Genomic DNA, 27,203 nt, shown 5'->3' with positions numbered 1-27,203 from the left:
AATAAATTATTACTATTATTATTATTATTTCATCTTAAAGGTGGTACTGCAGGATACCATGAACGGCTAAAATGACAATTAAATGAGACCCAAAATAAATAATCCTGAAATCTCCTATGAAGTCAAGATGACTAAACTGAGGCGGTTATACTTTGGCCATATTATAAGAAGAGATTACTTACTAGATAAATCAGAACACGTTTACGACATATGCTGTGGTCTTTTTTATTTGTGCATTTCTTGCTATTAGAAGCAGCATGTTCTCAAAGTGGAAGTAAAATATGGCAACAGTTTTCAGAATGATCAAATTAACACAAATATGGTGAGATTCTTTGTATGTAAAAGACACAATGGAAACAGAGGTTTCTATTATGCATATTGTCGGAAACCTCAAGCATATTGAATCATGTGTTGGGTCTCAGCCTAACAGAATGCTCATAATGTTGACATTTTAAAACCTATTTTTTAAATTCAGAAGACAGGTGGCGATGATGTCAACCCAGCCGATGATCCCAATAATCAGGGTGAAGATGAATTTGAAGAAGCAGAACAAGAGAGAGAAGAGAACCTACCTGATGAGAATAAGCAGCTAAAATCAAATAACCAGAAGCAACAAAACCCTGAAATGGATGAGCATTTAGTGGTGAGTATAATGGATAATGGTGTCTCCTAGTCCAGAGATGACTGCATCTTCAAGTCATGATTTGTATGTGTGAGGGAATAGTTGCAAATTGAAGTTTCATATAATATCATATCCAGTGGTTTACAATACTAGGCCACTTAGGGTCAACATAGACCAGCTGGGGCTCTTTCTGGAAAAAAGGTAGATTCCCATTACATTAATGTTCCATTGTTTTCTGTTCCCCACTTGTTGCTTTGCTTTCTTTCCAGGTTAACATGGTTAATCTTTGAAATTAATCCTATTGTTAATGCATATGTGGTTTGCCACAGTTCATTTATTCAATTAGTATTCTATTTTTGTGATAAAATTCAATACAGTATATGTAAGGGCTTCCATATAATCTGTTCTTCAGGAGCTAAATGTATTTTCTGTCCCCTCACAACTTCTGGTCCTGCAGATTGATAATACAGTACAAAATCTGTGCAAATTGGTAAAATGCTGCACAGAAAAAAGAATGCAGTTGTGCATGCCATTTTATCGTTTTTTCTTTATCAGCAGTCATTCATATGCTCAAGACTTTCAGATACTGTTTTTAGAAACATTTAAGTAAATGTTTTGATTGAATACAGTTTGGAGAATGCTACGTTTTAAATGCTTGAACTTGAAGGCCAACATTATTGTTCATTCTCTTCAAGTGTTTTATCTCATCTTTCTTTAGTTGAACTTGAAAGCTGCTGCAAACTGAATAAAATCAAAACACAAAATAAAAAATATAGTTCAGCTATACATCTGCTCTTTAGAAGAACAAGAAGATAATATTACATATCAATTTACTAAATTGCTTTGCTAAATTGTCATCTTGAATATTTTTAAAGCACCTGCCAATAATATAGTTTAAAGCTTTGTTAGAGCTTCTTAGAAGGGGAATCGGGAGGGAGTTGAAATCAGAATTATTTGAAATAAAAACCCGTGTAGTGTCAATATTCTTTGGAGTTGAACATTTGTTGATTCCCTTCCAATTATGTAGTGCAGAGTGTCTTTGAATTATGGGTTTTCCTTTTCATCCTGAGTTGCAAATGGAAGTGTTGTATGATTCTATTTGCTGTGATATGAAAGCGAGCCAGGATCTCTTTGTAAGGAGAACTTTTAATAAGCTTAAAGTGCCTCATCCTTCATTGTTCCTCTTTAGAAGAGTTGTAAAAATAGTATTGTTTCAGTAGATATATTTGCAGTCTCTGTGGCTCCAATCCCATTTACAGTTCTCTATATTCACAAACTCAATAGAATTTAGTTTTGAGTAGACTTAAATAGAATTATGTTGTAAATGTATCTTGAGCTGATTTTATTGTTTTGTTTAACTACTACAAATTTTAAAGTGTTGTTTTAATGTTTGCTTTTCTCTTAAAATTGGAAGTCTTTTGGAGTACATCTTGATATAGGGTACATATTACGTCATTTACATTACAATTCTGTGCCACCTGAGAAAGCATACCAGTCACAATTGAAATACATTTTCCCCATAAAATTGGGAAAAGGATGCTCTGACCCTGAAGAAGGATATCTGATCCCTTTGGGTCCTATATATCTTCCAGCCCCTGTAGTAACATGTATATTTCCCACTTCCACAACGTTGAAAGTTCTGCCTTTCAGGGAAGTAAGGGGGAAGCATATTGCCAACATACAGGGTAATGTGCCATACTCTAGAGTTAGCGTACAGAATTCCCCCCCATTGCTCAGAGTATAGTGGCAATAGTTGCAAGAGGAATAAGAAGAATAATGTGTGTAGTGGAGGGAAGGTTGAGATTCCAACAGATTTGTTGTGGTATCACACACTTGTAGAATTTCCATTTGAAAAACAGGACAATAATACCTGTTGAATCATAGAATCATAGAATAGTAGAGTTGGAAGAGACCTCATGGGCCATCTAGTCCAAACCCCCTCTAAGAAGCAGGAAATCGCATTCAAAGCACCCCCGACAGATAGGCATCCAGCCTCTACTTAAAAGCCTCCAAGGAAGGAGCCTCCACCACAGTCCGGGGAAGAGAGTTCCACTGCCGAACAGCCCTCACAGTGATGTTGCTTCATCTACATATCCATTAAAAAGACAATAGGCCTAGTCCTTATTTCACCTGACAACCCTACTCACACTTCTGACCAGAAAGTGTATCAACTAAGCAGGTACTACGAAGCTCAGGTTACAAAAGAACCAAGGAATGAGATGTGGCTGAGACTGGTGTTGATGTAATTTTCAATAATGACTGTAAATAATGCAACAAGAAAGGGTGTTTCATCATAGCAAGATGAAAGATGACCAAGGCCCATGAGTTTTTGTTTCTTAGCACATTTTGCAATAAATTAATATGTGCTATAAATAACATATTTGCCCGGTAAAAGGTGTGTTTTCATACATACTGTTTTCTACATGAAATCTCTGTGTGTGTGTATGTGTGTGTGTGTGTGTGTGTGTAAAGGTTAAAAAAAAGGTAAAGGTTTTCCCCTGACGATAAATCCAGTCGTGACCGACTTGGAGGGTTGGTGCTCATCTCCATTTCTAAGCCAAAGAGCCAGTGTTGTCAGTAGACACCTCCAAGGTCATGTGGCCGGCATGACTGCATGGAGCGCCGTTACCTTCCCACCAGAGCAGTACCTATTGATCTACTTACATTTGCATGTTTTCGAACTGCTAGGTTGGCAGGAGCTGGGGCTAACAGCAGACGCTTATTCCGCTCCCGGGATTTGAACCTGGCGCCTTTTGGTCCACAAGTTCAGCAACTCAGCACTTTAACACACTGTGCCACCAGGGGCCCCTGTGTGTGTAAAAGCATTGTTTTTTTGTTTTTTGCAAACACAAAAAAAGCATTAAAATATAAGAAACTTTGGTGTACTCTTCTGGTAGGATGGAAACATACCTCTTTCCTCATAACTGTGTGGTGAAGAGAATTGTATTAGGATTGGAAGAGAAGTGGAACAGTTTTTATACTCAGTGCTTTATTTCCCAAAATAATACAAAAAATCTAAATCTAATTGTTAGTTGCTATTACAGTAGAACCTGTTGAATCAATAGGACAGGGGAGATGGGTGTATTGTAGCATTAATTTCCAAATGGAATTTAGCATCAAATCTCAACTTACGCAAAACACTTAGTGCTTCTCAACTTGTGGGTCCCCAGATGTTTTGCCGTCAACTCCCAGAAATCCTAACAGCTGGTAAATTGGCTGGGATTTCTGGGAGTTGTAGGCCAAAACACCTGGGGACCCACAGGTTGAGAACCACTGTCATAAGGCATTAAAAAAAAACCCATAATGCCTACATTTTAAATGTTAGTTTGTTCCTGTCACCAAGACCAATTCATTACAAATATATAGATTAAGTGAGAGATAAAAAGTGCAAGCAATAAACACTTAACCAGTCATTGTATTTCTAAAAATCATATCATCTTTGCAAATATGAAATGAAAATGGGGAGAGAAAGAAGAACATTATTTTAGATAATGTTCTCTAACCTAAGAACTGGTAAATACTACCCCTTTCTTCACAAAGTTATTGTCATATATATTGTTTCCCCAGTCTGATAAAAGAGAGGCAATATTCTTATTTTCCAACAGACAGTGCTAGATAGCTCAGTAGATTTATAGCCTTTCCTATTGTTGCCTGCACCTCCTTTTACATAATTCCATCAGAGCTTTTCATGCTGCAAGTTGCTTCTGGCCAAAGGACAATTAGTATAATGCCAAATTTTAAACTTTGTGTTTTTAAATACATTACAACTGTACCCTTGGTTTGCTTCTGACATGATAAATAAACAAATCAGAGCTTTTCTAAGTTTGTGTCTAGTAACTGGTTCAACGTAAATTACAATTGATCACTGATATACCTTGTTTTTTTCCCTAGAATATGTGAAAATAGTCAGCATACAATTAACTTTATTGCCAGCCTTGTTCATAAATGACAGCATATCCAAGTTCAATGTTATTGGGATGTGATTGTTATCTTGTTTCTTATATTTTAACCACAATGAAAGGATATAGTATATGTATACTAGGCCACAGAGAAATAATGGGCCTTGACACTTAAGGCAATGCGATTCAGCAGTTTGTTAAGTCCAATGTTAGAATTTATTTTGAAAGAAAAAAAATATTTTTATTTACTGCAGAAGCATTGCTTGAGGTATGTGTTTGTTTTGCCTGCAGATGGTGGGTAATCCCGATCAGCAAGAAGACAACATTGATGAACAGTACCAAGAAGAGGGAGAAGAAGAGGTAAAGAACCCATATTTCACCTGAAGGATTTAAGAAATCTATTTGAGATTCATTAATTAAATCTGGTAATAATTTGAACTCAACTGATTATTTAATAGGACAGTGGTTGTAGCTCAAGAGTTCAACTCCAAGGAAGCAATTAAATCAATTCTATTTAGAATGCTTAGAAAACTGTGTATTAGCAGCACTGGGGCAACAAAAGACTTTTATTATTATTATTATTATTATTATTATTATTATTATTATTATTATTATACTTACCCACCTCTCCTTGTGGCTCAAGGCAGATTACAACATCATTACACAATCCTCTAAAACATTCTACAAAATGCACATATTGTAATATATTTTTACAGAATACATATTAAAATACACAAAAAAATTAGACGCAAGTTTAAAATTTGTGACTATGACATACATACAAACTCACCAATAATCACTATTTTCAAAATATGTACATCATAATTCATCTTCATATCTTATTCCAATGTTCTTGAAGGTACTAGGAACTTGCAACATTTCTTTTGTCTTAAGAGACTTTTATTCAATATAACTTTACCTCATTTAGGCCTTATAGTCACTTTCTAATGTCTTTCCTTCACATTTTAATGTGCTTCTCAGGTTGTTTTGAAGATAAAATGAGGGGAGTGCACGGACAGAGTTTCCACTCTGAGTTACTTGGTGGGAAGGCAGGAAGTTATGCATAGGATAGAAGCCCAACCTGCAAATAGCACAAAAAACTGCAAATGAGGGGCTAATAGCACTTGTCTGGTGCTGCCAGCGGCCCCTGGGCAAAAAAAAAAAAAAAGGGGGGGCAAAGAAGGTAGTCCACCTAATTGTGATTTTTCTGACCCACTCAGCTTATGAACCACACATGACAAAGTACATTGCACTTAATGGAACAGAAATTAGGTGATAGAGGGCAAAGAATAAAACAGATATAGCTATAAGGATTTTATACAGAGGAACAGACAAAATCGTATTCCAGAATATTGGGATATGGTTTAAGAAATGAAACAGCTGCACATGTGGAATTCTGTTTGCACAAACACTAAACTAAGTACATTTGTTATGCTGTGAATGAACAAGTGCAACCACTAAGGTAAGGGAACTTAACAACTAGCATAATACTGGCCAAGAAGATTTCTTCCTTTATTTTGGTATTTAAAGGGATATGTCTAAATGTAGCCATAAGCCATAAATAAGTTTTTAGTAGGTGGTAGTGGTGTGCCTTTGAGTCATGGTGACCCTAAGCAAATATATTGTGATGTTTTCCTTGAAAGATTGTTCAGAAAGTTTGTCTTTGCCTTTCTCCAAGAGAGTATGGTTTTCCCAGTGGTTTTCCATAAGTGAGTGAGTATTCAAATCCTGGTCACCAGAGCTATAGTCCAATGCTCAAACCACTACGCCATGGTTTGCTTCCCCAACAATTGGATGTGTGTTTCTTACAGGCCCAGGGAGATTTGACAGAAGAGAAGAAAAGGGAGTTGGAACACAATGGTGAAGAACCATATGGTGAAAATGATGAAAATGTAAGTATTGTTTAGATGGGCTACTCAACATGGGTGGGCATGAAAAGCTCAGGTATCCAAGAAAATGTTATATAAAAAATGGGATTTATTTCCAAATTCTGTGCTATGTGGGTCTTTTAATTGGCCATCCTTGAATCTAGGACATGGTTCAAGCACTGCTACAACTCAGACACTTGTAAGAACACAAAGCAAAGTCACAGGAAATGGTGTGAGGAGGGCACATGATGCTGTTTTGTTTTGAAGCTAAGTTTGGCTTGATCTTGTTAGTGGTTGTGTGGATGACTGCTATAAAATGCCACATCAGCTTTACAAAAAAAGAGAGATTAAAGTTGAGTAAATAAATAATGCAAAATCCCCGTATTAACAGAATGCAAGAAGAAATTCAAAATTATGTTCTGGTAAGCCAGCACAAATACTGGCAAGAGTTCCATTAGGTGGAGACACAGTATTCGAATTCTTAATAAAACCCCCTATTAATTGATGTGTTCTCCTGAAGTTAGAGGTGGATTAAGTAAAGTTTTGGTGTACTGATTCCATTATTTGTATCCTCCGGAAACTGTTAAAACTGTTCGCCAATAGCTATAACACCTTTCCATCTTAGAGATTTTTATTACTATTCATCTAGCATTTAATTCAATCCAGTATATCCTCTGTGGGCAATGGTAAACATTACCATTAGCTGCCTTTGAGTTATCATAGGAGCTCCTGTGAATTAACTTCAGATAGGGTTGAAATATGACTAGTGACAACAACAGCAAAAAGCAACTTGACCAGCTGTCAAAAAGAAATCCACATTGCTAAAGCACAATTGTATTGCAACAGCAACAGCACAGGAAATTGTAAGTGTCTGAACTGACTGTTTTCAAGTAGAGTTCAATCTCTCACAGAAGTCCCTCCTTAAAAAGAGGTGCATGGCTCTTGAAGGGTGCTTCGTGCTCTCTACATGTTCTGTAGCACTAATTATTATATATGCTCCAGATGCTGTCTGGCCACTTTGTTACTGCTGCATTCATCACTTATCTGCTGGGGTTGGAGTGCCCTTGTAGTTGGTTGCTAGAGATTGGCTCTGGAGGGTATAAGAACAGCAGAAAGCCACTGCTTCACATACCTCTTTCTTAGAGGGAATTCATATTTGCTTCTGCTGTTTATCCTGTGCGATGGGAGAATGCAATCACACACTCTACTCCAAACAAGGAAGAGGGAAATGCGGAGAAACCTGTCAAAACTAGATCACATGGAAGTTTCTTCTTCCCCACAATAAACTCATTTCTCTTATGTGGTGGTTCTGAATGGTGACACTTGTAACCCTTAGCATGGTGAGGTGTGTGTGTGTACACATACATAAATTTACTTCCTCAGTGGTTGCTTTAGGCTAAAGATACTCTGCATTTGGAGTAAATAGTAAGATAGAAATGGGAATTGGCTGTGCTATAAGGTGCAAATGTGAGTTGACCTGCCAAAATATGTGGAGGGGAGGCATGGGTCACCTCCTCGAGCAATAAAGTAAACTAGGCATAATTCAAAGGTGAGAGGGCAGATCATCTCTTGAGAAGAGTGCCTTCCAAATGGGAGGAATTCCTCTATATATTTGACTGAAATCAAGACCTCTGACCTTCAAGGCTGAGAAACAAGCAGCATCACTCTGACCTTTGCTATCAGATGACCCCATAAGCCAATAAAGACCTTTAGTTGTAACTGAGACAAATGTGATTTCCTTCTATATTTGACCTGCATCAGATAAAACATAATCAGTTGGTTCTGTTCTTTTACTTAATTATCTAACACCTCAAACCTAATTCTATAGGTGGGAAAAACAATTATCCATGTACAGAGTTTTCTTAATGTCCTTATTACATTGAAATAAATCATTTTTCCCCTTTAATCTATTTCTTCATATCAATTATAGCAAGTATATAAAATACCAAAAAATTCAATGTATCTACTGTAATAATGGGAGGAATGATGATGTCACCAAACATTAAGTCCAATACCTTATCTGCTTCCATTATTACCTCACGATCTTTCAGTCCAGACATGGGCAGAGTTTAGCCCTCCAGGTGTTCCCAGAATTCCTAACAACTGGTAAAGTGGCTGGGATTTGTCAAAATTGGAATTATTTGAAGCAGATCCCATATTTACTCAATTGTAATGCTCACCTTTTCTGGCTAAATTACCTCTCCAAAATTAACGCACACATTAGATTAGCATGATATGGTAATCTTAGTGCTGAACTAAAGCCAAAGGGGAATCTGCTTCAGGAGTCCCTGGAGCTCCTCTTTGAGTGACATCATCTCATTTAGTGGGGATTTTATTTCTTGTGGCACACTGAGAGTTCCCCGTCTATCTGTCTCTCTCTAGATCAAGCTCTTGTCTTTTTTAAGCATTTCAGTAGAAGTTTGCACCAGCCACTTTCTTAGATTTTGGACATCTTCAAGGATACCCTTTAATCTAAGCGAAAATTTCCTTTGGAGATAGTCCAACTATTGTAGTTATTAGCTTTCTTGTTGATATTCCCATCTGTTATCTAATTTGGCTTTCTAGTTGAACTATTTTTTTCCATTTTGGGCTTGTGTGTCTTTAATCCTGTCCACCATTATTTTCACTTTACTCAGTTCTTTCCTCATCTCCTATTGTGTTATATTCAATTGATCAAATTTATGAGATAAACTTTCAGCTTTGTTATTTATCTTTTTCACCATGTTTGAGATTTTGTCCAGTCTTTATTCATTTTATTTATAGATTCAGTCAATGCCTTAAGTTGAAGAGTCATGAACTACATCATTCTGCTCTTTTGAGAATTTACATGTCAAAATAAAATTTTATCCATTTATGTATTCTTTCATTTTTTCTTTTTATTCTTACATCTGTATGTGTGTGTGTGTGTGTGTGTGTGTGTGTGTGCTTCTTTAGCTAAGTCAGATTTCCCTCCCCATATAATTAGGAAGTGAGGTTAGTAAAGGCAAAATTTCATAGGTTTTATAGTCTTCTGTTCACTAAAAGTCAGGTGTCTCTTCTCTATTTATTGTAATTGACTTGTGCTTTTGCTTTTATGGCTACCAGGTGTTGTCTTCTTGGCACAGTTTGTCTTTGTTATTGTTTTGCAAAGTTCAAAAATGCTAGAATGTTAAAATTTAAGAACAGTGTCCTTTTCACATGCTGTAAGATTTCTGACAGTGTAGATAAACTTCCCTGAACTCTTCTCTTGCCTTTAACAATTATAATTTAGATAGAGTTCTCCCTTCAATATTTCTCTGTTGGTATTTTAATTGGGTTATAAATTGTTAACTAATTTGCGGGGAAAAAGAAACAACCTTTTAAAAATCCTCGTCTTATCTTCTCAAGCAGAAAATCTCTTTTCTCTTCAATCAAATTATTTGTTAACAACTACTGTGGAATGGTCTCAACTGGTTTTTTTTATTCTTTTAAATACTATTTAATTCAATTTAATACTGTGAAGGACTAATAACGTCTAAGGCTCCTTCAGGCAGGGGGGAATTTTTTTATCCCACCCGCTGCCCCAAATTTGTAAAGAATTTGTAAAGAACTATTAACGACTGCCACCAGTTTGTACGTGGCAACCACCAGTTGGCAAGGAGGTGCCTCCTATTTCAGCAATGCGTGACCACCAATGACGCAGGGAGGAGACCTTTTACTTTTTTTCTTTCTTCTTCTTCACTTTAGATGGTAGCATAACTTAGTTTAGAATATATGCGACAGAGGCTTGGATGTTGAAAGAACAGTAACAAGTTTATTCAGGCACAAGCTTGGTGGTTACAAAAGATGTTTCACTTAGAGGTATTCTTATTAACAGTTACAATACTAGAATGAGATGAATCAAACTCTCTAAAGTATCACTTCTTTTACTCAAAGTAGTTAAAACCTATTCCTCTGCTCCTTTCTGTTACTTCAATGGATCTCTGTGAGTTCAGCTGGGATTGGTTCCCAAAGTCTGAAACTTGGACAGTCCAGTGACTTCAAACCACAGTCACCCCTGTGATATACTATCACAGATTCTCTGCGTCTTTCCAGGACACAGACTACATTAAATAAGTCACCAAACGTATTTAAAACTCACTCAAAATGAACAATTGAGTCTCCTTGATCCCATCAACCTAGAATCAATCTTCCCTGTGCCTCATCAGAGCACAGACTGAACCCTTTTCAAAACATTCCCTACTTTTTCATCCAGCTAGCTCTGCCCCTTTCTTGCTAGTTTCGAAATAGTTACATTTCTACAGAGGCAGCTACGTTTCTGTGTCAACCTGCCTCAGAATGCTGAGCTGGCTACCATCCCCCACACACTGGTAACTCTAATACTTACCCATTCCAAACATAAACACACAATTAAACATAACATCTGTAAACCAAAATTCATACTTCATTACAAATACTATTTAATTTAATTCAATTTAAATAAATAAATAAAATTCAATTACCATTCAATCAACTAATTTTGGTACTTGCACTCTGAGTGTTTGTAGTTCTTTTGGGTTTTTCTTTCTTCCTCCTCTCTCCTCCACTCTTTGTTCCATTTCTTTTTGTTTTTGAGGCTGTGCTGCTTTCTGTCTCGCTCTGCTCTTAAACTCTAGAAAAGGGATAAGGTCTTCAGGGGTGAGGGAAGGAAGAAAGAGTAGTTGAGCCATCAGTGATGTTGGCCATATTACGTTTGTGTGTGCTGCTTTCTGTCCCCTCAGCTGTACCGCTCTCAGAGCTGCTGCCTTACAACTAGCCTCCCTGCTGGGGTTTTACAGGGCTCTCAACACCCAAGCTGTTACCACTGACTAAGGAGGTTTGCACCTTGCCTCTCTGCCGTGTGTCTAGTTGAGATGACGTTCCCAAATAGGAGAGCACCAAATCGCTTACTGTTGGGAACAGAAACTCAATCGACCGATCCAACTGAAAGTCAAAAATATTTTCTGCAGCAGATGCTGTTGGATTCAGGGTAGAATTTTAATTGCAAAATGTATAGTGGTGTTTCTTCATCTTCAAAAGATGAGTCATCCTCAGTTTTTTTATTTTTGTTCTGATTGCTGTCACACCACATTCCACCCCCACCCCCTTATTTTTCAGGCTGAAGAGAAAATGAGTGAAGGTGCTGATCAAGAAATTCCAGAAGAAACCCATCGGAAAGAAGGTCATGATGAAAACTATGAAGAGCAAGATGAGGAAGAGGAAGATGAGGAAGGTGATACTGCAGCCGCAAAAGCCCATAGAAGAGGAGAAATGTAATTTTCAAGCTACTCCACTCCTTCTTGGAAATAGACTGTGCAGATCCTAGAGAAGGACAGAATGAACCTTTTAAAAACCAATACATATGTATTATTTTTGTTGGAATTTTGCGCATTTATATGAATGCAATATTTTAGATTAGTTTTCTTTTTATATAAAATTGTATGTGACAAAAATCCCCAATAGAATGCAAGAGATGGTATTTCTTCACCCTTATTTCCTCCCACCACTACCTTATTTTTTGTAATGATGTTTCTTTTTTAAAGTTTGAGTTTCAACTTTGGCATTGTCTTAATAGTGGCCAGTCTTTTCGCCTAAAATGGCATTGTTTGCAAAACAGTGACAAAAGAAGTGCCTGCGCTTGATATTTTGGAAAAGGGCTGTGAGAGGCCTTGCACCAACATCTCAGTTTTGTGGGTCTTCCCACTGTGGTGCCTTACCACATATTCATTTTCATTGCAGTGAATTTGTCCTGAATTTTGTCTGAAGCAATCAGATAAAAACTTAGTTTCTCGCGAGTTACTACGTCAGAAACAGCATCATTTTAGGCATAACATTCAGGTGCACTATAACACAGCCTTTTGTTACATTCCTCCTGGGGAGGCATTGAATATCTTGGATTATTCAAAACACAGCTTGAAAAAAAATTGTTAAACATCAATTTGTTGCCCCTAATTCTTTAAAAAGTTATAGCAATATTTCTTAAATTCATAATTTTAATTGCTAAATTGCAGTGACATTATTTTTGAGCAACAATTAATGTTTCTCATTACTTTCACCATTTGTCACTAGCCATTTTTAATAATTGTAAATGATTTTTCTCATTAAGTGAGAAATTCATATTTAGAGAAATCTTAAGATTTCCATGTCAATGAATTAAACAAATTTAATATATTTAGCAATACCAATGTATTAGTGCTAAGTCTAACCTTTCCAAGCTCTAGATCCAAACAACTTTATCTATGCAGCAGCAGTACTGAACAAACATATGCTTATACACACACCACAATAGTGTGTGATTATATGATAAGGCATAGTAGTTTGTATTAGAGTGTTCATATTGAAAGGTTATTTTATGCCATTTCAGACAATTATACATTTCTAGACAGGTTTTCTAGAGTGAAACCAACAATTAGTTGTCTTTAGTGCTTTTTCTACTTAAGAGCACAGAGATAACATATTAATGACATATGTTCACTTAGTAATTCTTACAACAACATTTCCATGTAGAGCAGTGTTGCTTTCCTTATATTTCAACATTGAGAGATGACTCGTTCCTGTCCTTCCATTGCTAGGAGACATCCTCTTTGTTTAGTCTGCACTGTTACTCGCTGCAGTTCATTCCAGTTCAGCAAACTCTGCAGAGCCTCATAATTCCCAGGCAAACAATAGACTCAAATTCTGGTGTATTGTGCAGCATGAGCAATGAAGCAACAAACAATAAAGAGCATGGATTTGGATAGACCAGACACAACAAGACTGCAGCATTTTATCTCAGTATCCATTACAGGCCAAAAAGTGACTTCTGCCACAAGTTAAGTTGTGAAGCAAACACGCAATGCATATTTTGACTCAGAGGGGTGGAATTCAAAGCTGGAAGCCTATGACAAAGAAATTACAAGATGCCCAGGATCATGTTACTTAAATTCATATTGTGATTAGATCAATGAGTTACAATATATTTACTGTGAATTACATTGGAGGCCAGTGCAAAGTTGAACACTTCCCTGGTCTGAAACCATGCCTAAGGAGTCAAAAGGAGGCTTGTATGCTTCATCCAGTATCCCTTAACCTCATAATTCTTTCACAGGAAAAATGGTATAACCCATCTTTCAAGATGGTTTCGAACTAGGGTTTGAAATTTATTTTATATCCTAGTTAAGCTTGGAAAAATTATTTTTATAGACTACCACTTCTTTTTTACTACAATTTCCAGCTTATACTAACCAGTATGACTATAGGTCATGTTGACTGTGGAATTCTGAATATTGTGGCCCTCAAAGTAACTTTCCCAAATTCTGGGAGTGAGAATTAAATTGTTCCTTCACAAAGTTGGATGTACCACAGCCCTCATCCAAAACCAAATTCATTTGTGTATCTACTGATTACCATGTTTTTTTTTAAGAAGGCGAGAGATCCATTTGGTGATTTTTCACACTCTCATGTGGTTTCATCCTGAAGTGAGAGGACTCATGCAGCACAAATCTACTAGTAGGAATTTTGACTCCATTAGTATTGAATTAGATGTAATGGCTTTGTGGGGATCTTCAGGTCAAGTCTACTGCAGTCTAACCAGTGCAAATACTCTTTCTTGTGTGTTGTACTAGAGACCTGTACTCAATGAAAGAAAGTTTGCAACATGTCTTTTCATTTTCAGAAGCAGTGTGTGATTTGAAATGTATGGGTTATGCTACTTCAGCCTTTTTACACAAGTGTAATATAGTTCATTTTGTACTAACCTGATAATTTGCTTTTATAAATGTTTTCAATTATTCTTTATATAGATTTTTAAAGTAAGCAACTTCTAACACTTCTCTGGACTGTATGTGTGAAGTGCAGATTTAAAATTTTCTGATTGCCACAAAAATGATTTATCTTAAATGTAGGGGGAAAGGTATCCCTGTTTACATATATAGCTGTAAAGTGTATAATATGTACATAATCTTTGGAATACAAATTTTTGATACATTTTGTGTGTATTTTTAATGCCAGGAGGCAGTATTTAATTATTTTGAGGTATATTTGAAGGCCACCAATAAACAATAAAATTTAAGGTAACAATTATTTTAGTCTGTGATGACTTTCTTGGGGGAGAGCCTTGATCTGGGGACAGGTGACAACTGTGAGTTCCTTTGGCCAGTGATCGTTCAGTGATCAGAAGGAATCCTGCATGGGTTTACCAAGCTAAACTTATTCCTTGTTTCGATCAGGTCACTAATTTAGTAGATGAGAATGCTATGTTATCATTTACCTGGACTTCATGGAAGTATTTGATAAGGTTGCTTACAATATTTTGATTAGCAATTTGATTAAATGTGGAAAAGGTGGGAACATTTCCAGATAATTAATTGAAACACTGCTCAAACATTCATCCTCAATGGTGACATAAAAATGTGAAGGGTGGCCAACACATTGGAAAATAGAATCCAAAAGGACCTTAAATAAATGTATAAGTCTAGAGATTTTAGTAAAAAAAAATCAACTCAAAAATCTGGGTCAACTTATCCCCGAATCAATATGAGTAATGTACTCTTGTCAAGAAAGGAACCAGACCTTTCTTTGAGTCAAGTGGCAAAAGGAGATTCGGAGAGAGCTCAGTCCATCCCAAATGAACCTAAAAGACATGCAACCTCCTCCACTCTCTCGCCTTGGCATTACATTTGGCATTTTTGAATGCCTGGGCAGGGAAATGGTAGCTGCACAACTAAGAATGGTAGGCCTTCTGAGGTGGCATTGAAGCTTTCCCCTCTTCACAGAATGGGTCATAGCAAAATCCATAATTTTGGCCCCAAATTTGCCCTTGGCTTATACATGAAGTCAACTTGTACATGAGCATCTATGGTGGAAAATTGGACAGAATAACATGAAATTCAATGGAGACAAATGTAAAATGTATTTATGCCTCAAAGACCAAGATGCATCATCTTCAAACATCATAATCATAGGCTGTCACTCGTGGCTGAGTACAATTGTCTTCCAAGTGTAGAGTCTTGGAGGTGGGTCCACAAATGATTGTAGAGCCCTATCCTGGATCCACATGGTCTTTCGCAGTGAGGATATACATTTTACAGATGGAAGGCAGTCCTGACAAGGGTTTTCCTGATGTGCCTTCACTTTGGCATGTTTCTCCCATTTGCCCTCTGTTTGTGCCTCTTCAAAATCCACAGCACTATTGGTAATAGCTGACCTCGAGTTAGAGTGCTCAAGGGCCAGGGTTTCTCAGTTCTTGGTGTTTATGCCACAGTTTTTAAGGTTAGCTTTAAACCCATCTTTGCATCTCTTTTGCTGTGCACCAACATATTGTTTGAGCTGAGAGTAGAGTCACTGGTGATTGGGCATTCAGACAACATGGCCGGTCCAGCAAAGTTGATGGCAGAGATTCATCACTTCAATGCTGGTCGTCTTTGTTTCTTCCAGAACACTGTTGTTTGTTCTATCTTCCCAAGAGATTTGCAGGATTTATTTTGGAGGAAATGATGTTGGAATCTTTCCAGAAGTTGAGAGTGACATTTGCAGAGGGTCCATGTTTCACAAGCATACAACAGGGTTGAAGGACAATAGCTTTATAAAAAAGCATCTTCCCTATGGATGTCCTGATCTTCAAACATTCTCTGCTTCATTAAAAAATGTTGCATTAGCAGAGCTCAGGTGGTGATGTATTTTGATGTTGATGTTGACTTGTGGTGAGGTGGCTGCCTAGTTGGGGAAATGGTTAACATTTTGTAGCATTGCACCATTAAGCTTTATATCGGGCATTGCAAAGGGATTTGTTGGTGCCTGAAACAAAGCATTTTTGTTTTCTTGATGTTCAGCGAAAGGCCAAGGTTTTTGTATGTTTCTGCAAAGGTGTTTAAAGTGGCTTGTAGGTCTTTCTTTGAATGAGCACAGATTACATTATAATTAGCATACTGGAGTGGCTTTGCTGCTGGTAAAGTTTCCCACAGAAGACAGGCTTTTGATGAGAAGCCAGACAAAAATGTTCCAAATAGCACAAGCTGAGGGTGATACTTGGTTAACACTTCTTACTAATATGCAGAAAGAGGCATCGGTCAATACTTCTGTATGTTTTTTACCACAAAAATCCTTGGGTGACACAATCCAAAATGACACAAGGACTATGATTAATGGAAAGCAATTAGGGATAGGCCTATTTCTGGGTTTATCCCTCAGATGACTAAAGACACATCCATACGTGTATGTCTATATATGAATGAAGAAAGTTACAAGAACAAAGGAGAAGATCTTGAGGAGAGAAGGGAAGGGATGAATATGGAAAGAAAGGAATAATCTCATAGTTTCTTAAAAGGAGGGTTACATGTTCCAGAAGAACTGGGAGTTTGGGAGAGGGACTAAAGAACTCTGGAGAGAATGAAATATTAAAAAGTGGGCCAGTAGAGACTTCCTGGATAAGAGTGAGTGGAATGGGGGTGGGAATGGCAATGAGAGTTAATTTTCCTCATATTCTAAATAACCAGCCAAATCTTTGTAGAGGTGCTTATGTCACAGGATGCTGCATACATTTTTGTGCACGCATGTATAGAGTATAGCTTCCAGTGCATCCTAGACTTATGCTGGTGTAATGTTTCAGCAGGATTCACCCCTGGACTAAATCTGAATCCAACCCACGATACATTAATTTTCCAGTCCAGGCGACAATGATTCTGTGATTTTTTTCTCAGTGTCCTTCAGATGATCCCCCCACCCAATTCAAAATGTGCATGTTTGTTCACTCTGTATAAATAAGAGCATTTATATTTTGACATCTGAAATACTTACAGAATGTCAAGAACAAACACCCAAAGCAGCTGAACTTCAGCAAAATAAAACATTCCCTTTAATTTGCATGACATATAATTTGACTTCAAACAATTTTCCTGGAAGACATTCAACATTGGGGAGGGGGGCTTGGCTCAGTTTTGGAATTATTCATTGTTTTCTCAGTCACCATCAGTCATTTTTAAAAGAGTATAAAAATAAATGTGCCTGCCACATCAACTCAAAAAGCATGCTTACATTTTTATTGGAATTTAAATGCCATCAATGGGTTTTAGCTGAGTCTTGGAATATAAAAGCAGTGCTGGCATACTTCATATTTAATATCAAAATTTCCAGATGCTAAGAACAGAAATCTGGACAGATATGCATCTCTCATTGCACCTATGAGAAGTGCAGCTGGAAGAAAGATTATACTACTTAAAACTTCATTTTCATTGCAAAGACCACATTATCCTGGGTGGAGATGCACGTTTTTAAGTGTTGAAGAAGATATTACAGTATACGCCCTGCCTATATGTGTTATTTTATTTCTTCTAACATACAAGGTCAAACAGGTTTTTTAGGTTCATACAAACCCTGAAAAATCTGTTTAATTATGGACAATGCATAGAGGGATTGAAATAGATGGCCATAGTAGTTCCTTCCAATGCTATGCCTATGAAGAACAATATTTCAAAGAAGTAATAAATGAATGAATGGTGTGTTGACCATTAAACATTGAATTCAGTTCGTGTTTAATGGTCAACATTAATTCATTTTTATTAGACCAACCAGAAGGTGCAAATTTATTATTTTAGTTTTCAAACTCTCACAAACAAAGAAAAAAATCAACTAAATATTAATCAAAATAGTGGCTATAAGTCACGTCACAACATTTGAATGCTGTGACATGACTTACGGCTATACACCAGTGATGTTCACTGGTAAAGTAGAGATGGAAAAAACTGACCCTCAGCCACTATGCAGTTAGCCTCTCTTTGATAAGAGAGGAAAGAGGGGTATAAATAAATAAATATTATAATAATAATAATAATAATAATAATAATAATAATAATAATAAATAGTAATTTGAAGTTATCCACTCCTGAACTCAAAAAATCTGCTCAATGTATTTAAGACTGTTTTCTACTTCTTGAAACCTCACTTATAACACTGTTTCTCATTGATCAGATTTGTTCTTTAGTATGTCTCCACAGCCACTGTACCTAGCATCGCTATATTCCTTATAGTTTGCTGTTATCTCCCATTGTGAGCATTTATATGCATTTTGTACTTTCTGTCATCATATATTTTGTTGTATTTAATATTTAAGTACTAATTGTGTTTGAGGCGGAGCTTCCTGCTTTCGGCAGGAGAGGACGCATGGGAGAGAGCTCCCGAGGTTTTCAGATTTTAATTACCTACTAATTGTGTTTGAAGTGTGTTTTGTTTACGTTTTCTAGTCTTTTCAGGATGGTTTACTTTGAGGACCCTTTGCTTTTCTTCGTTTTGGGTGTAACAGGTAAAATATGTTAATAAGAGCCAACCTTGGACTGAAAAATGAGATCCCAGTGAAACAGTTAATTCTATCCAGATTAGGATTTTCCTGTTCAGCAATTCTAAGTTTGACATTTTCAAATTAAGTGTATGCAGCAGTAGACATGTTGGCAATAAACCTTTATTAGGCCAAACAAAAGATGCAAAATTCTTTATGCTACTTTTAAAGCACATTGCTTTCGTCTGGGAATAATGCGGGGGGGGGGGGGGAATCATGTGGGAGGTAAAAAGTGATGTTGTGCTTGTTAGAATGCATTTTCCTTGCTGAGTATGAACTAAATATAGTAGGTAACACAATATTAACTAAATATACATCCAATGAGTACAACAATATATTCATGCTGTTTTTAGTTTTGTGGAAAAAACAACTGTGCTCTGCAGCTGTGAGCAGTTATTACTTTGAGAACTAGGTAACTAACTACTCCTTTAGGACCAACTGTTCATTTGAGTTCAGCATTTCTCAGTGATAGTCCTCTCACTCCAGGCATCATATTGTCATTCTAGTCATGCAGAATAAGATAGTTAATTGACATCGTAGAATTGTCTTCAAATTACAGGTTGGCAATCATGTTTTTGAAAACTTCCCTATAAATAGCAAACTAATCTTCAACTTTTCCTCCTGAAGAGTATGTTTTCTATGGGCAGAGATGATTTTATTTGATATAAAAATCTGATTGTTTGCATTAAGTGGTAGAAATCAAAACCAAGAAGACCATCTAATACAAGAAGAAGTGTTCTATTTTGGACTGGGATGGCTATATAACCCATTGTATAGAGCAGTGGTTCTCTACTTGGAATCCCCAGATGTTTTTGGCCTTCAACTCCCAGAAATCCTAACAGCTGGTAAACTGGCTGGGATTTCTGGGAATTGTAGGCCATAAACATCTGGGGACCCCCAGGTTGAGAACTACTGGTATAGAGTCTGTCAGAGATTCTGTAGAGTGTCTGTCAGACATCTTTTCTGATGCCTGCTACCTGAAATAATAGAATCATAAAGTTAGAAGGAATCTCAAAGACCATTGAGTCCAACCCACTGCTCAATGAAGGACTGTAAAGAACTGATGTGGCAGGGAATGGAATCCCTTTTGAATCCCACCGCTGCCACCAAATTGTACAGAACTGAGGGTGACAGGGAATGGAATCCCTTTTGAATCCCTCCGTTTGCCACCAATATGTACAGAGGTGAGGTGTCTGACAGGAATGTGTGACAGAGATGGAATCCCTCTGATCCTACACACACACACAGATACCACCAATTAATAAAGATGTTTTATGAGAGATGATGTTAATTAATTATTTGTTTGACTATCTTCTTCGCTGCCACCAATGGAGGAGACGTCAGGCAGATGGCACTGGTTCTTTTAAGCTGTCTCTATTTGTTTTACTTCAGATGTTGTTGTTACTTAACTTAATATAAGAGTATGACAGAGGCTTGGTTAGAATAAAATCAAAACAAGTTTATTGCAGGTACAGAGCTTGATGGTTTCATATAACTTGTTAAAGGCACTTCGCTTAATGGTTACAAACGGATATGAGGTGGTCAAACTTTCAAAATATTCCTTTCTCTGGATTACACTAAACCCTGATACTCCTGGATCCCCTGGGATTAATTTTCCCTAATCCACAGGCTCTATAAATGATCCTAGACAAGTCACCTAACTTGCCTAGTCTGGTCTAATCTAAATCTGACTCAAATCCTTCTATTTAAGCCAGCCTGATTCTCCTCACAAGAATCAGATCCTCCACTGTGACTGGAAAATCACAGACTGCCTTGGGTTTTTAAATATTCCCCCTTTTCCTTTCCAGGCGGCGGTTGGCTCCGCCCCTGTTGCTAGGGTAACCTGTCTTAGCATTCTAAGATGGCTACCTTCCCCCACACATCATCAATTCAAATACTCACCATTTTAAACTTTAGCCAAACCTGACTGTTTAAACAAAATACAATAAACATGTCATCTATAAACAAAATATAATTATACAATTCTTCACAAGGACCTTCAGCTAAAGTATTGGCAGCAGGCAGCTGTGAAGACATCCCAAATGAGAATTGCTTCTATTGCCAAATCATTCTTACTTTCTAATGTCCTATTGAAATCTACTCTCCTCTGAGAGTCCATAGACTTGGTCCTACACCCTGGGGCAGCAGAGACCAGACCTAGCCCCTCCTCTCTGGGACAGCTCTTGAACTATTTCACAAGTATAATCATGTCACCCCTCAATCTTTTCTTCATCAAAATGGCCAGCTCCTTCAATCTTTCCTCATGTTTTGTTCCCCATTCCTTGCTGCCCTTCTCTGAAGCTGCTCCAATTTGTACATATCTTTCTTAAAAAAGAGGTGACCAGAACTGAATGCAGTACACAGATGAGGACTAACAGTGCAGAATACAGATAATCTTTCATTCTTTCATTTTGTATTTGACTCTCCAATGCATTTTTCCACCATCTTTTTATTTCTACTTGGTCATGTAGTGTGTTATCCCGCTGGTCACAGATGGCCCTTCCAGACAGGACCCAAAATGTGGACCTTGTCAGACTTTTATCTGGGGCATCCAAACAATGCCTTAGGTAAAACAGGATTACTTTGGGACAAAGCAGGAAAACCCTGCTTTGTCTCAAGTTAAATAGATAACCCATTAGACCTGGGCCTTCCTGAAAGAAGTGAAGAGAGCACCCCCCCCCTCCACAACCCCCCCTCCCAAAAGCCCTTAAAATAAAAATAAACTTATTGAGTGCCATGAAGCCTCTCCAGCAGGCCTCCTGCCATATAGAAATGATGTGCCAGGAGGCCTGGTGCCTGGTAAATTTCTTCTTATTTTAAGAGCTTTTGGGAGAGGGGGTTCGGTGGTCCCATACTAGTGTCGAAGTTACTGCACTAGTAGGGGAACACCAACAAGAAAAGCCCTGTTGTTTTGGGTAGGGTGTGGGGACTTAAACTCCAGGTTAAGCCTTGTCTGGAAGCGCCCAGAGCAATCCAACTACTGGTTTAAATTTCCCTTTCATTTCTTTGATCTTGCAGACAAGGTGTCATCTTTTATTTCTTTGCAGTTATCATTATAGTAATCTTTGTTCTTGTATACCTGTTGCTTAGCAGTTATCTTCAAGATTCTGATCTTCTGTCACCTTTTTCTTTCCTTAACTGTTTAAAGAGTTTCATCAGTCATCCTTTGAGGCTTCTCTTTCTTTTTGGCTGCAGATAGTATCATTTTCTATTCTTCCCTGACAAAGTTCTTGACAATTTTGTCAATTAGGCTTGACAGTACAAATCTATTTTACATTGTCTTTAAATTCTACAAGGATGTTCTTCATATTGAATTTTGGCACAGCGGTTGGTTTATTGTTCTTTAGCTTTACTCTAATTTTTGATCCCCTTTTTGCAGACTGAATGGAGCTTCTCCATCTTCCACTTCCAATTGTGTAGGCTATTTGTAATTTTGTGCAAATGTACATTTTATTAACTTATTGGTTTAATTTATGGACAATATGTGTATTCTGTAAACTACGGAAGAAATTTAATTAGTCATATATATCAATTTAATACAAACACATATTTAGATGAAACAAAAAGACAAAACATTTCAACAGGTACCCCCCTCCTTGTTCCCACTTACACATGGCTTCCTAGGAAAGTTGTATCTTAGACTATGTTCTAGAATACAGAAGTTTGGCTCTGATTCTTACTGTTTTTTTCCCTGGTTTGTTTGCACTACACTGTTTTATTATTCCCCAATTGGTGCATTTGGTAAAAATGGCTATTGGAAATGTTGGTATTCTGGGCTATTTTCCAGAACCTAGATGTTTTGTCTGGAATGGGCAGTAGAGAATTATTTGTAAGCAGATTTTGTAACTTATGACACAACTCTCATTTAAACTTGCACATATGCTGAATTTGTTGCCCTTGGCTTCCTGAATAGTTGGCATCCTTGATATTTTCTAAATGTTTTATCTGGAATTGGTTGAAAAATGCAGTTTCTGTGAAGATTTTGAGGCTTATGGTATTTTTCTTCATCTAATTTTGCATGGCTGGTGAATCTGCTTTCACATTAAGCAATAGCGCATCAAGGAAAGATAATGTCAAATAAAATGTGTTAATCTTTCAGCCTCTGGAATATTCATTGGGATTATTTCTCCAAAAGATGAACACAGTTAAGTCCCTAAACAGTCTGTTTTCCTAAGTCTCCAAAAAATCTTTTTTCCTGTTTCTACACATTATACAAGTTCAAAGCAAGTAACACTCCAGTGTGGCACACCCGTTTCCCCATTAACACCACTTGATAAATAGAAATATATGTAATATGTACTTTAAACATTAATGTAACTTAAGGATTCATGTACCTGGGTAAAAAATTCAAAAGACCATGCAACATACCACAAACATGAAAACATGTAATTAACCTTTCCTAAAGAATTATATCTATCTATGCACCTATCTCTCCTCACACTTACTTTCTTCTATCTGGGAGCAGTCAATTTTCTACCCAAGGAGCTGGACTGCCTCAGAATTTCCTCAGAGCAGTTGATTTTCAATATTCTTTAATATTCAGTCACAGAGATTTATAAATAGTAATAGAGTGGATTTCTCCATTCTTTAATCATATGTCAGAATACATGCTATTTAATTATGACCTCGAAATCAAGTAATCTACAAAGGAATTACAAAATTCCTCTGAAACACCTCAGGAATAAGATGCATTTGTCCACCTGAATTTGGTCTGAGATACAGTCTTCAAACACAAAACATGATTTCTTATTTGCAGTAAGGAAGCATTAGATGCCATTCTTTTCCTTTTCTTTAGTGTTTGTTTTAGCAGAATAATTTAATTTTGGACGGGAGCCAGTTCTAATTTCCACAAGATTCCATCTAGCTTTCTTTGCACGTCTCTGTTTACTGATCATTCAGCTACCAATTAACACCCCCATCTGCACAGACATCTAATACTGTTGTGCATTGTGCAGTCTAGCTTACACAGATGACTTTATAACATGAATGGATTTGTATTTTAAGGATCAGATACCGTGAAATACAGCAGTGATGTGTGGGAGATACCCTAAGGGCCTGGATAGGGTTGCCATCTCTAGACCTATAGAATTTCCACAGGGAAGTTAATCACTCGCCTACAACCACAAGGCCAGGGTTAAGGACTTCCATATGTTGCCATATGTTGTAGCAATGCTGGAAGCCAACTGCCATATGTTTTCCTCATTGTCATAGTCATATGCAATAAAATTATCTTGGTATTAGGACCTTTGGGAGTAATCCTGTTCCAATTCTTTGCAGTTGCAACAGACATGCACAGGTCCCTGCAGACAACCTTCTTGAACTGCATCCATCTATAAGAAAATAGTTGGGTGTGGCTCTGCTGATCCTCTTGTGACCCAGAGAAGGAGATTCCACCACAGTGAGGCAGCATATGTACTATCAAAATGTTTGTTTTTAACAAAGTTTAGGTGAAATATCTTTTCCTGCAGTTTGAATCAATCCATACCCTAATCTCTGGAACAGCAGAAAACAAGCTTACTCTATTTTCAGTATGACATCCTTTCAAATATTTAGACATTGCTATCATGTCATACTTCTTAATTGACTCTAAGCATGACTTCCAGACCATTTATCATTTTGGTCCCCTCCTCTGGACATTTATTTATTATTATTTATTTACAGTATTGATATTCTGCCCTTCTCACCCCGAAGGGGACTCAGGGCGGATCACATTATACACACATAGGGCAAACATTCAATGCCCATAAACACATCAAACAGAGACCGAGACAGACAGACGCAGAGGCAGTTTAACCTTCTCCTGAGGGGATGTTCGATTCTGGCCACAGGGCGGAGCAGCTGCTTCATCATCCACTCTGATGGCACTTCCTCACTTCCTCATTCCAGGTCATAAATTAGTCAAACTTGCCTCCCCACTTTATAGGTGGTACCTTATTTCCTACTTGATAGATGCAACTATCTTTCAGGTTGCTAGGTCAGCAACGAGCAGGGGCAATTTTTATTTTTAATTGACGGGTGCTCACCCCGCCATGGGCTGGCCTCGAACTCATAACCTCATGGTCAGAGTGATTTATTATTCCACAATATTCCAGGCGGCCAAAGCAGACCTTCGATATGCAACTACATTGCTTAAGAGGTAAATTGGGAAATAATGTGATTGCTATGTAATCAGTAAAGAATTCTGACCTCATATGTTGGACTTACACTACTGTAAGGCACTAGCAGGAGTTACATGATGTTGCCTTTAACTTTTAACAGAGCAAATTCACCAAGAAAAGAGTGGGGATATGGATTCTTGCATCCTCCTTGTCATTGTCACTGCCTTGATTGTTATAGGCAAAGACATTCAGTTAACAGTTGTATTCAAGAATACAATTTTGGAAATAGACTCTTGTTCCTTCTGTTACTTGTATATATCTTTGAATGTTCTCTATCCTTTTCATGTGTTCAATAAAAGAATCCCAAATTACTTAAAATGTGGGGCTGACTTTTTGTTTTTTTGCTTGTCTAATCTCATAGGTCAACTTCTCTATTAGATAAACATTCCAAACATTACTGTTTAAACGCTTGGTAGAATTCTCTTTCCAGTTATAAATAGTAACCAGTTAGGCTTTGTATTTATTTATTTATTTATGTATTTATTTATATCATTTCTACCCCGCCCTTCTCACCCGAGGGGACTCAGGGTGGCTTACAGACTGGCAATTTATGCCGATACACCATAGTACAATAAAATAACATTAAAGCAGTTAAAACAGTTATAATATACAATATACAAAATTTAAAATAGTGCAAAGTGCTTATGCCATTCGTAGAAAGTAGAAAGCAACTAGAAGGGAGAATAATATTTTTAAATAGCTGTAATCTCGATAATGTATAATGTATAATGATGTATAATGATGCCACATATAATGATACCAAGTATAATGATGCCATACTTGGATCAGGAATGATATTTTATAGGGTAATCACATTCATCTCAGCTTGCACTGGCTTTTAAATCACATTAATCTCATCATGCACTTGCTTCTGGGTATCCCCACTATAGATGGAAATAAGAACAAAAAAAGAACATTGCCTCTAATTCTTGGTCATATGTGCTAAAACAGCTGGTGCCACTTAGGTATTGCCAGAATATCCTCTGTCTTTGTAAGTGGACTTACATCTGAGGGAATTAGAATTGTGCAATTTTATGAACATCTGCATCCAGTAGAGGAGTACCTATATGTTACTATGTAGCAGAACCAGTAAAGTGTGAGATGTGCATCAGTGCACAATGCACGTTACACAATACACAATGCACACAGTGATGTACATACCATATGTATTGATGTACACTATGCAGTGGTATACACTGATCTAAATCCACCTTACTCCTGTGTATATATTTTCTTGGATTGTTGTGGAGGTAGATTTTCCTCTACTCCTTTTGCAAAAACCTAAAACTCCTCTGATGTGCCATTGAGCTGCTGCAGCTTCCATATCCTGGATTCATTCCATGCCTGGTGGAGAGAGGGGGTGGGGATCAAAGAAGCACCTCAATAAGTCCCCATATGAGATGCAAAATGGGTACATCATCTTCTGGGGACTTTGTAATACCTCAGCAGATCTCAGTGGATAATGCAACCTACTCTTGCCACTAGCCATGGACTGGCAAGGAAGCTATAATGGTTCAAAAGTAAATTTAAGAGGTGTTGAATGACCAGGTGTAGTGTAGCTTCATATGCCAAATGTTTGCACTATACAGTGCCATATAGGATCTCAGCCAAATTCTAATAACTCAATTTCAATCCATGCTTTTCATATCACTATATAATAATTAAAGGTTCTGTTGCCACTAGAATTAATCCAGATATATTTATGCACATTTGGAGCTCCCAATTGCCCCTCTTTTGTATGCCTGCAAATTAATCTCTTCCTGTCCACCCTTCCTCCTGCTTCTTGCCCTTCTTTTATAGTCCTGGAAATTAGTATCTTTCCCTCCTCCTCTGTCTTTGAATTGCTATTTTAAAGATGTTTTTCTGTGGGAATCATTGTGATGAACACCTTACTCGAAAATTTACCATTTACCTAGTGATGTTTGGCTGCAATTCAGCATGAGATACACATTTTCATACAAGGAAGGACATGTATGAGAAACAGAATAGAATAGTTTTGTAACATACATATTCATTTAGGGGCTGCCATGTATGCATCCATTGTGCAATAGTAGACACTTGAGCAACCACAATGCAATAGTTGAGTGTACATTGGGAATGTTCCCAGATGTGCATCAAGACATTGGCTAGGAAGTCATGAAATACAACAGCAGTGCCTTATGCACATTAGAATACACTTGCCTGGACGTGTATCTATTCAATTCACTAACTGAGTTTTCTTACATTTCTTCAATTTTGTGATGGATCCATAAAGTTACAAAAGGTAGCCTATGATGCAGAATCTCAGCCATTGTTTTGTTTAAGTCTTGTTAGCTGCTTTGGAGCTTGTTGAAACACAAGGTGGTATCTAAAATATTGTATGTAAATTTAAAT

The 27,203-nt window shown here is 37.2% G+C and overlaps 1 protein-coding gene across 3 annotated transcripts in view; it reads left to right on the top strand.

Moving 5' to 3' along the window:
* golim4 (golgi integral membrane protein 4) overlaps positions 1-14,426 on the top strand; it is a 72,401-nt gene extending 57,975 nt beyond the window's left edge. For 2 of the 3 annotated variants that reach the window (XM_008106064.3, XM_003218161.4), the window contains 4 exons: positions 476-643; positions 4,813-4,881; positions 6,333-6,413; positions 11,484-14,426. In XM_008106064.3, the coding sequence (XP_008104271.1) occupies positions 476-643; positions 4,813-4,881; positions 6,333-6,413; positions 11,484-11,642 (477 nt within the window). In that variant the 3' untranslated portion in view covers positions 11,643-14,426. The remainder of the gene's footprint in view (positions 1-475; positions 644-4,812; positions 4,882-6,332; positions 6,414-11,483) is intronic. The other variant, XM_008106063.3, reaches the window with a different exon arrangement.
* Positions 14,427-27,203: the final 12,777 nt, after the last annotated feature.

Source organism: Anolis carolinensis, chromosome 3 (genome assembly GCF_035594765.1).
Source record: "Anolis carolinensis isolate JA03-04 chromosome 3, rAnoCar3.1.pri, whole genome shotgun sequence".
NCBI lineage: Eukaryota > Metazoa > Chordata > Lepidosauria > Squamata > Dactyloidae > Anolis > Anolis carolinensis.
This window is presented reverse-complemented; position numbering and strand designations above follow the sequence as displayed.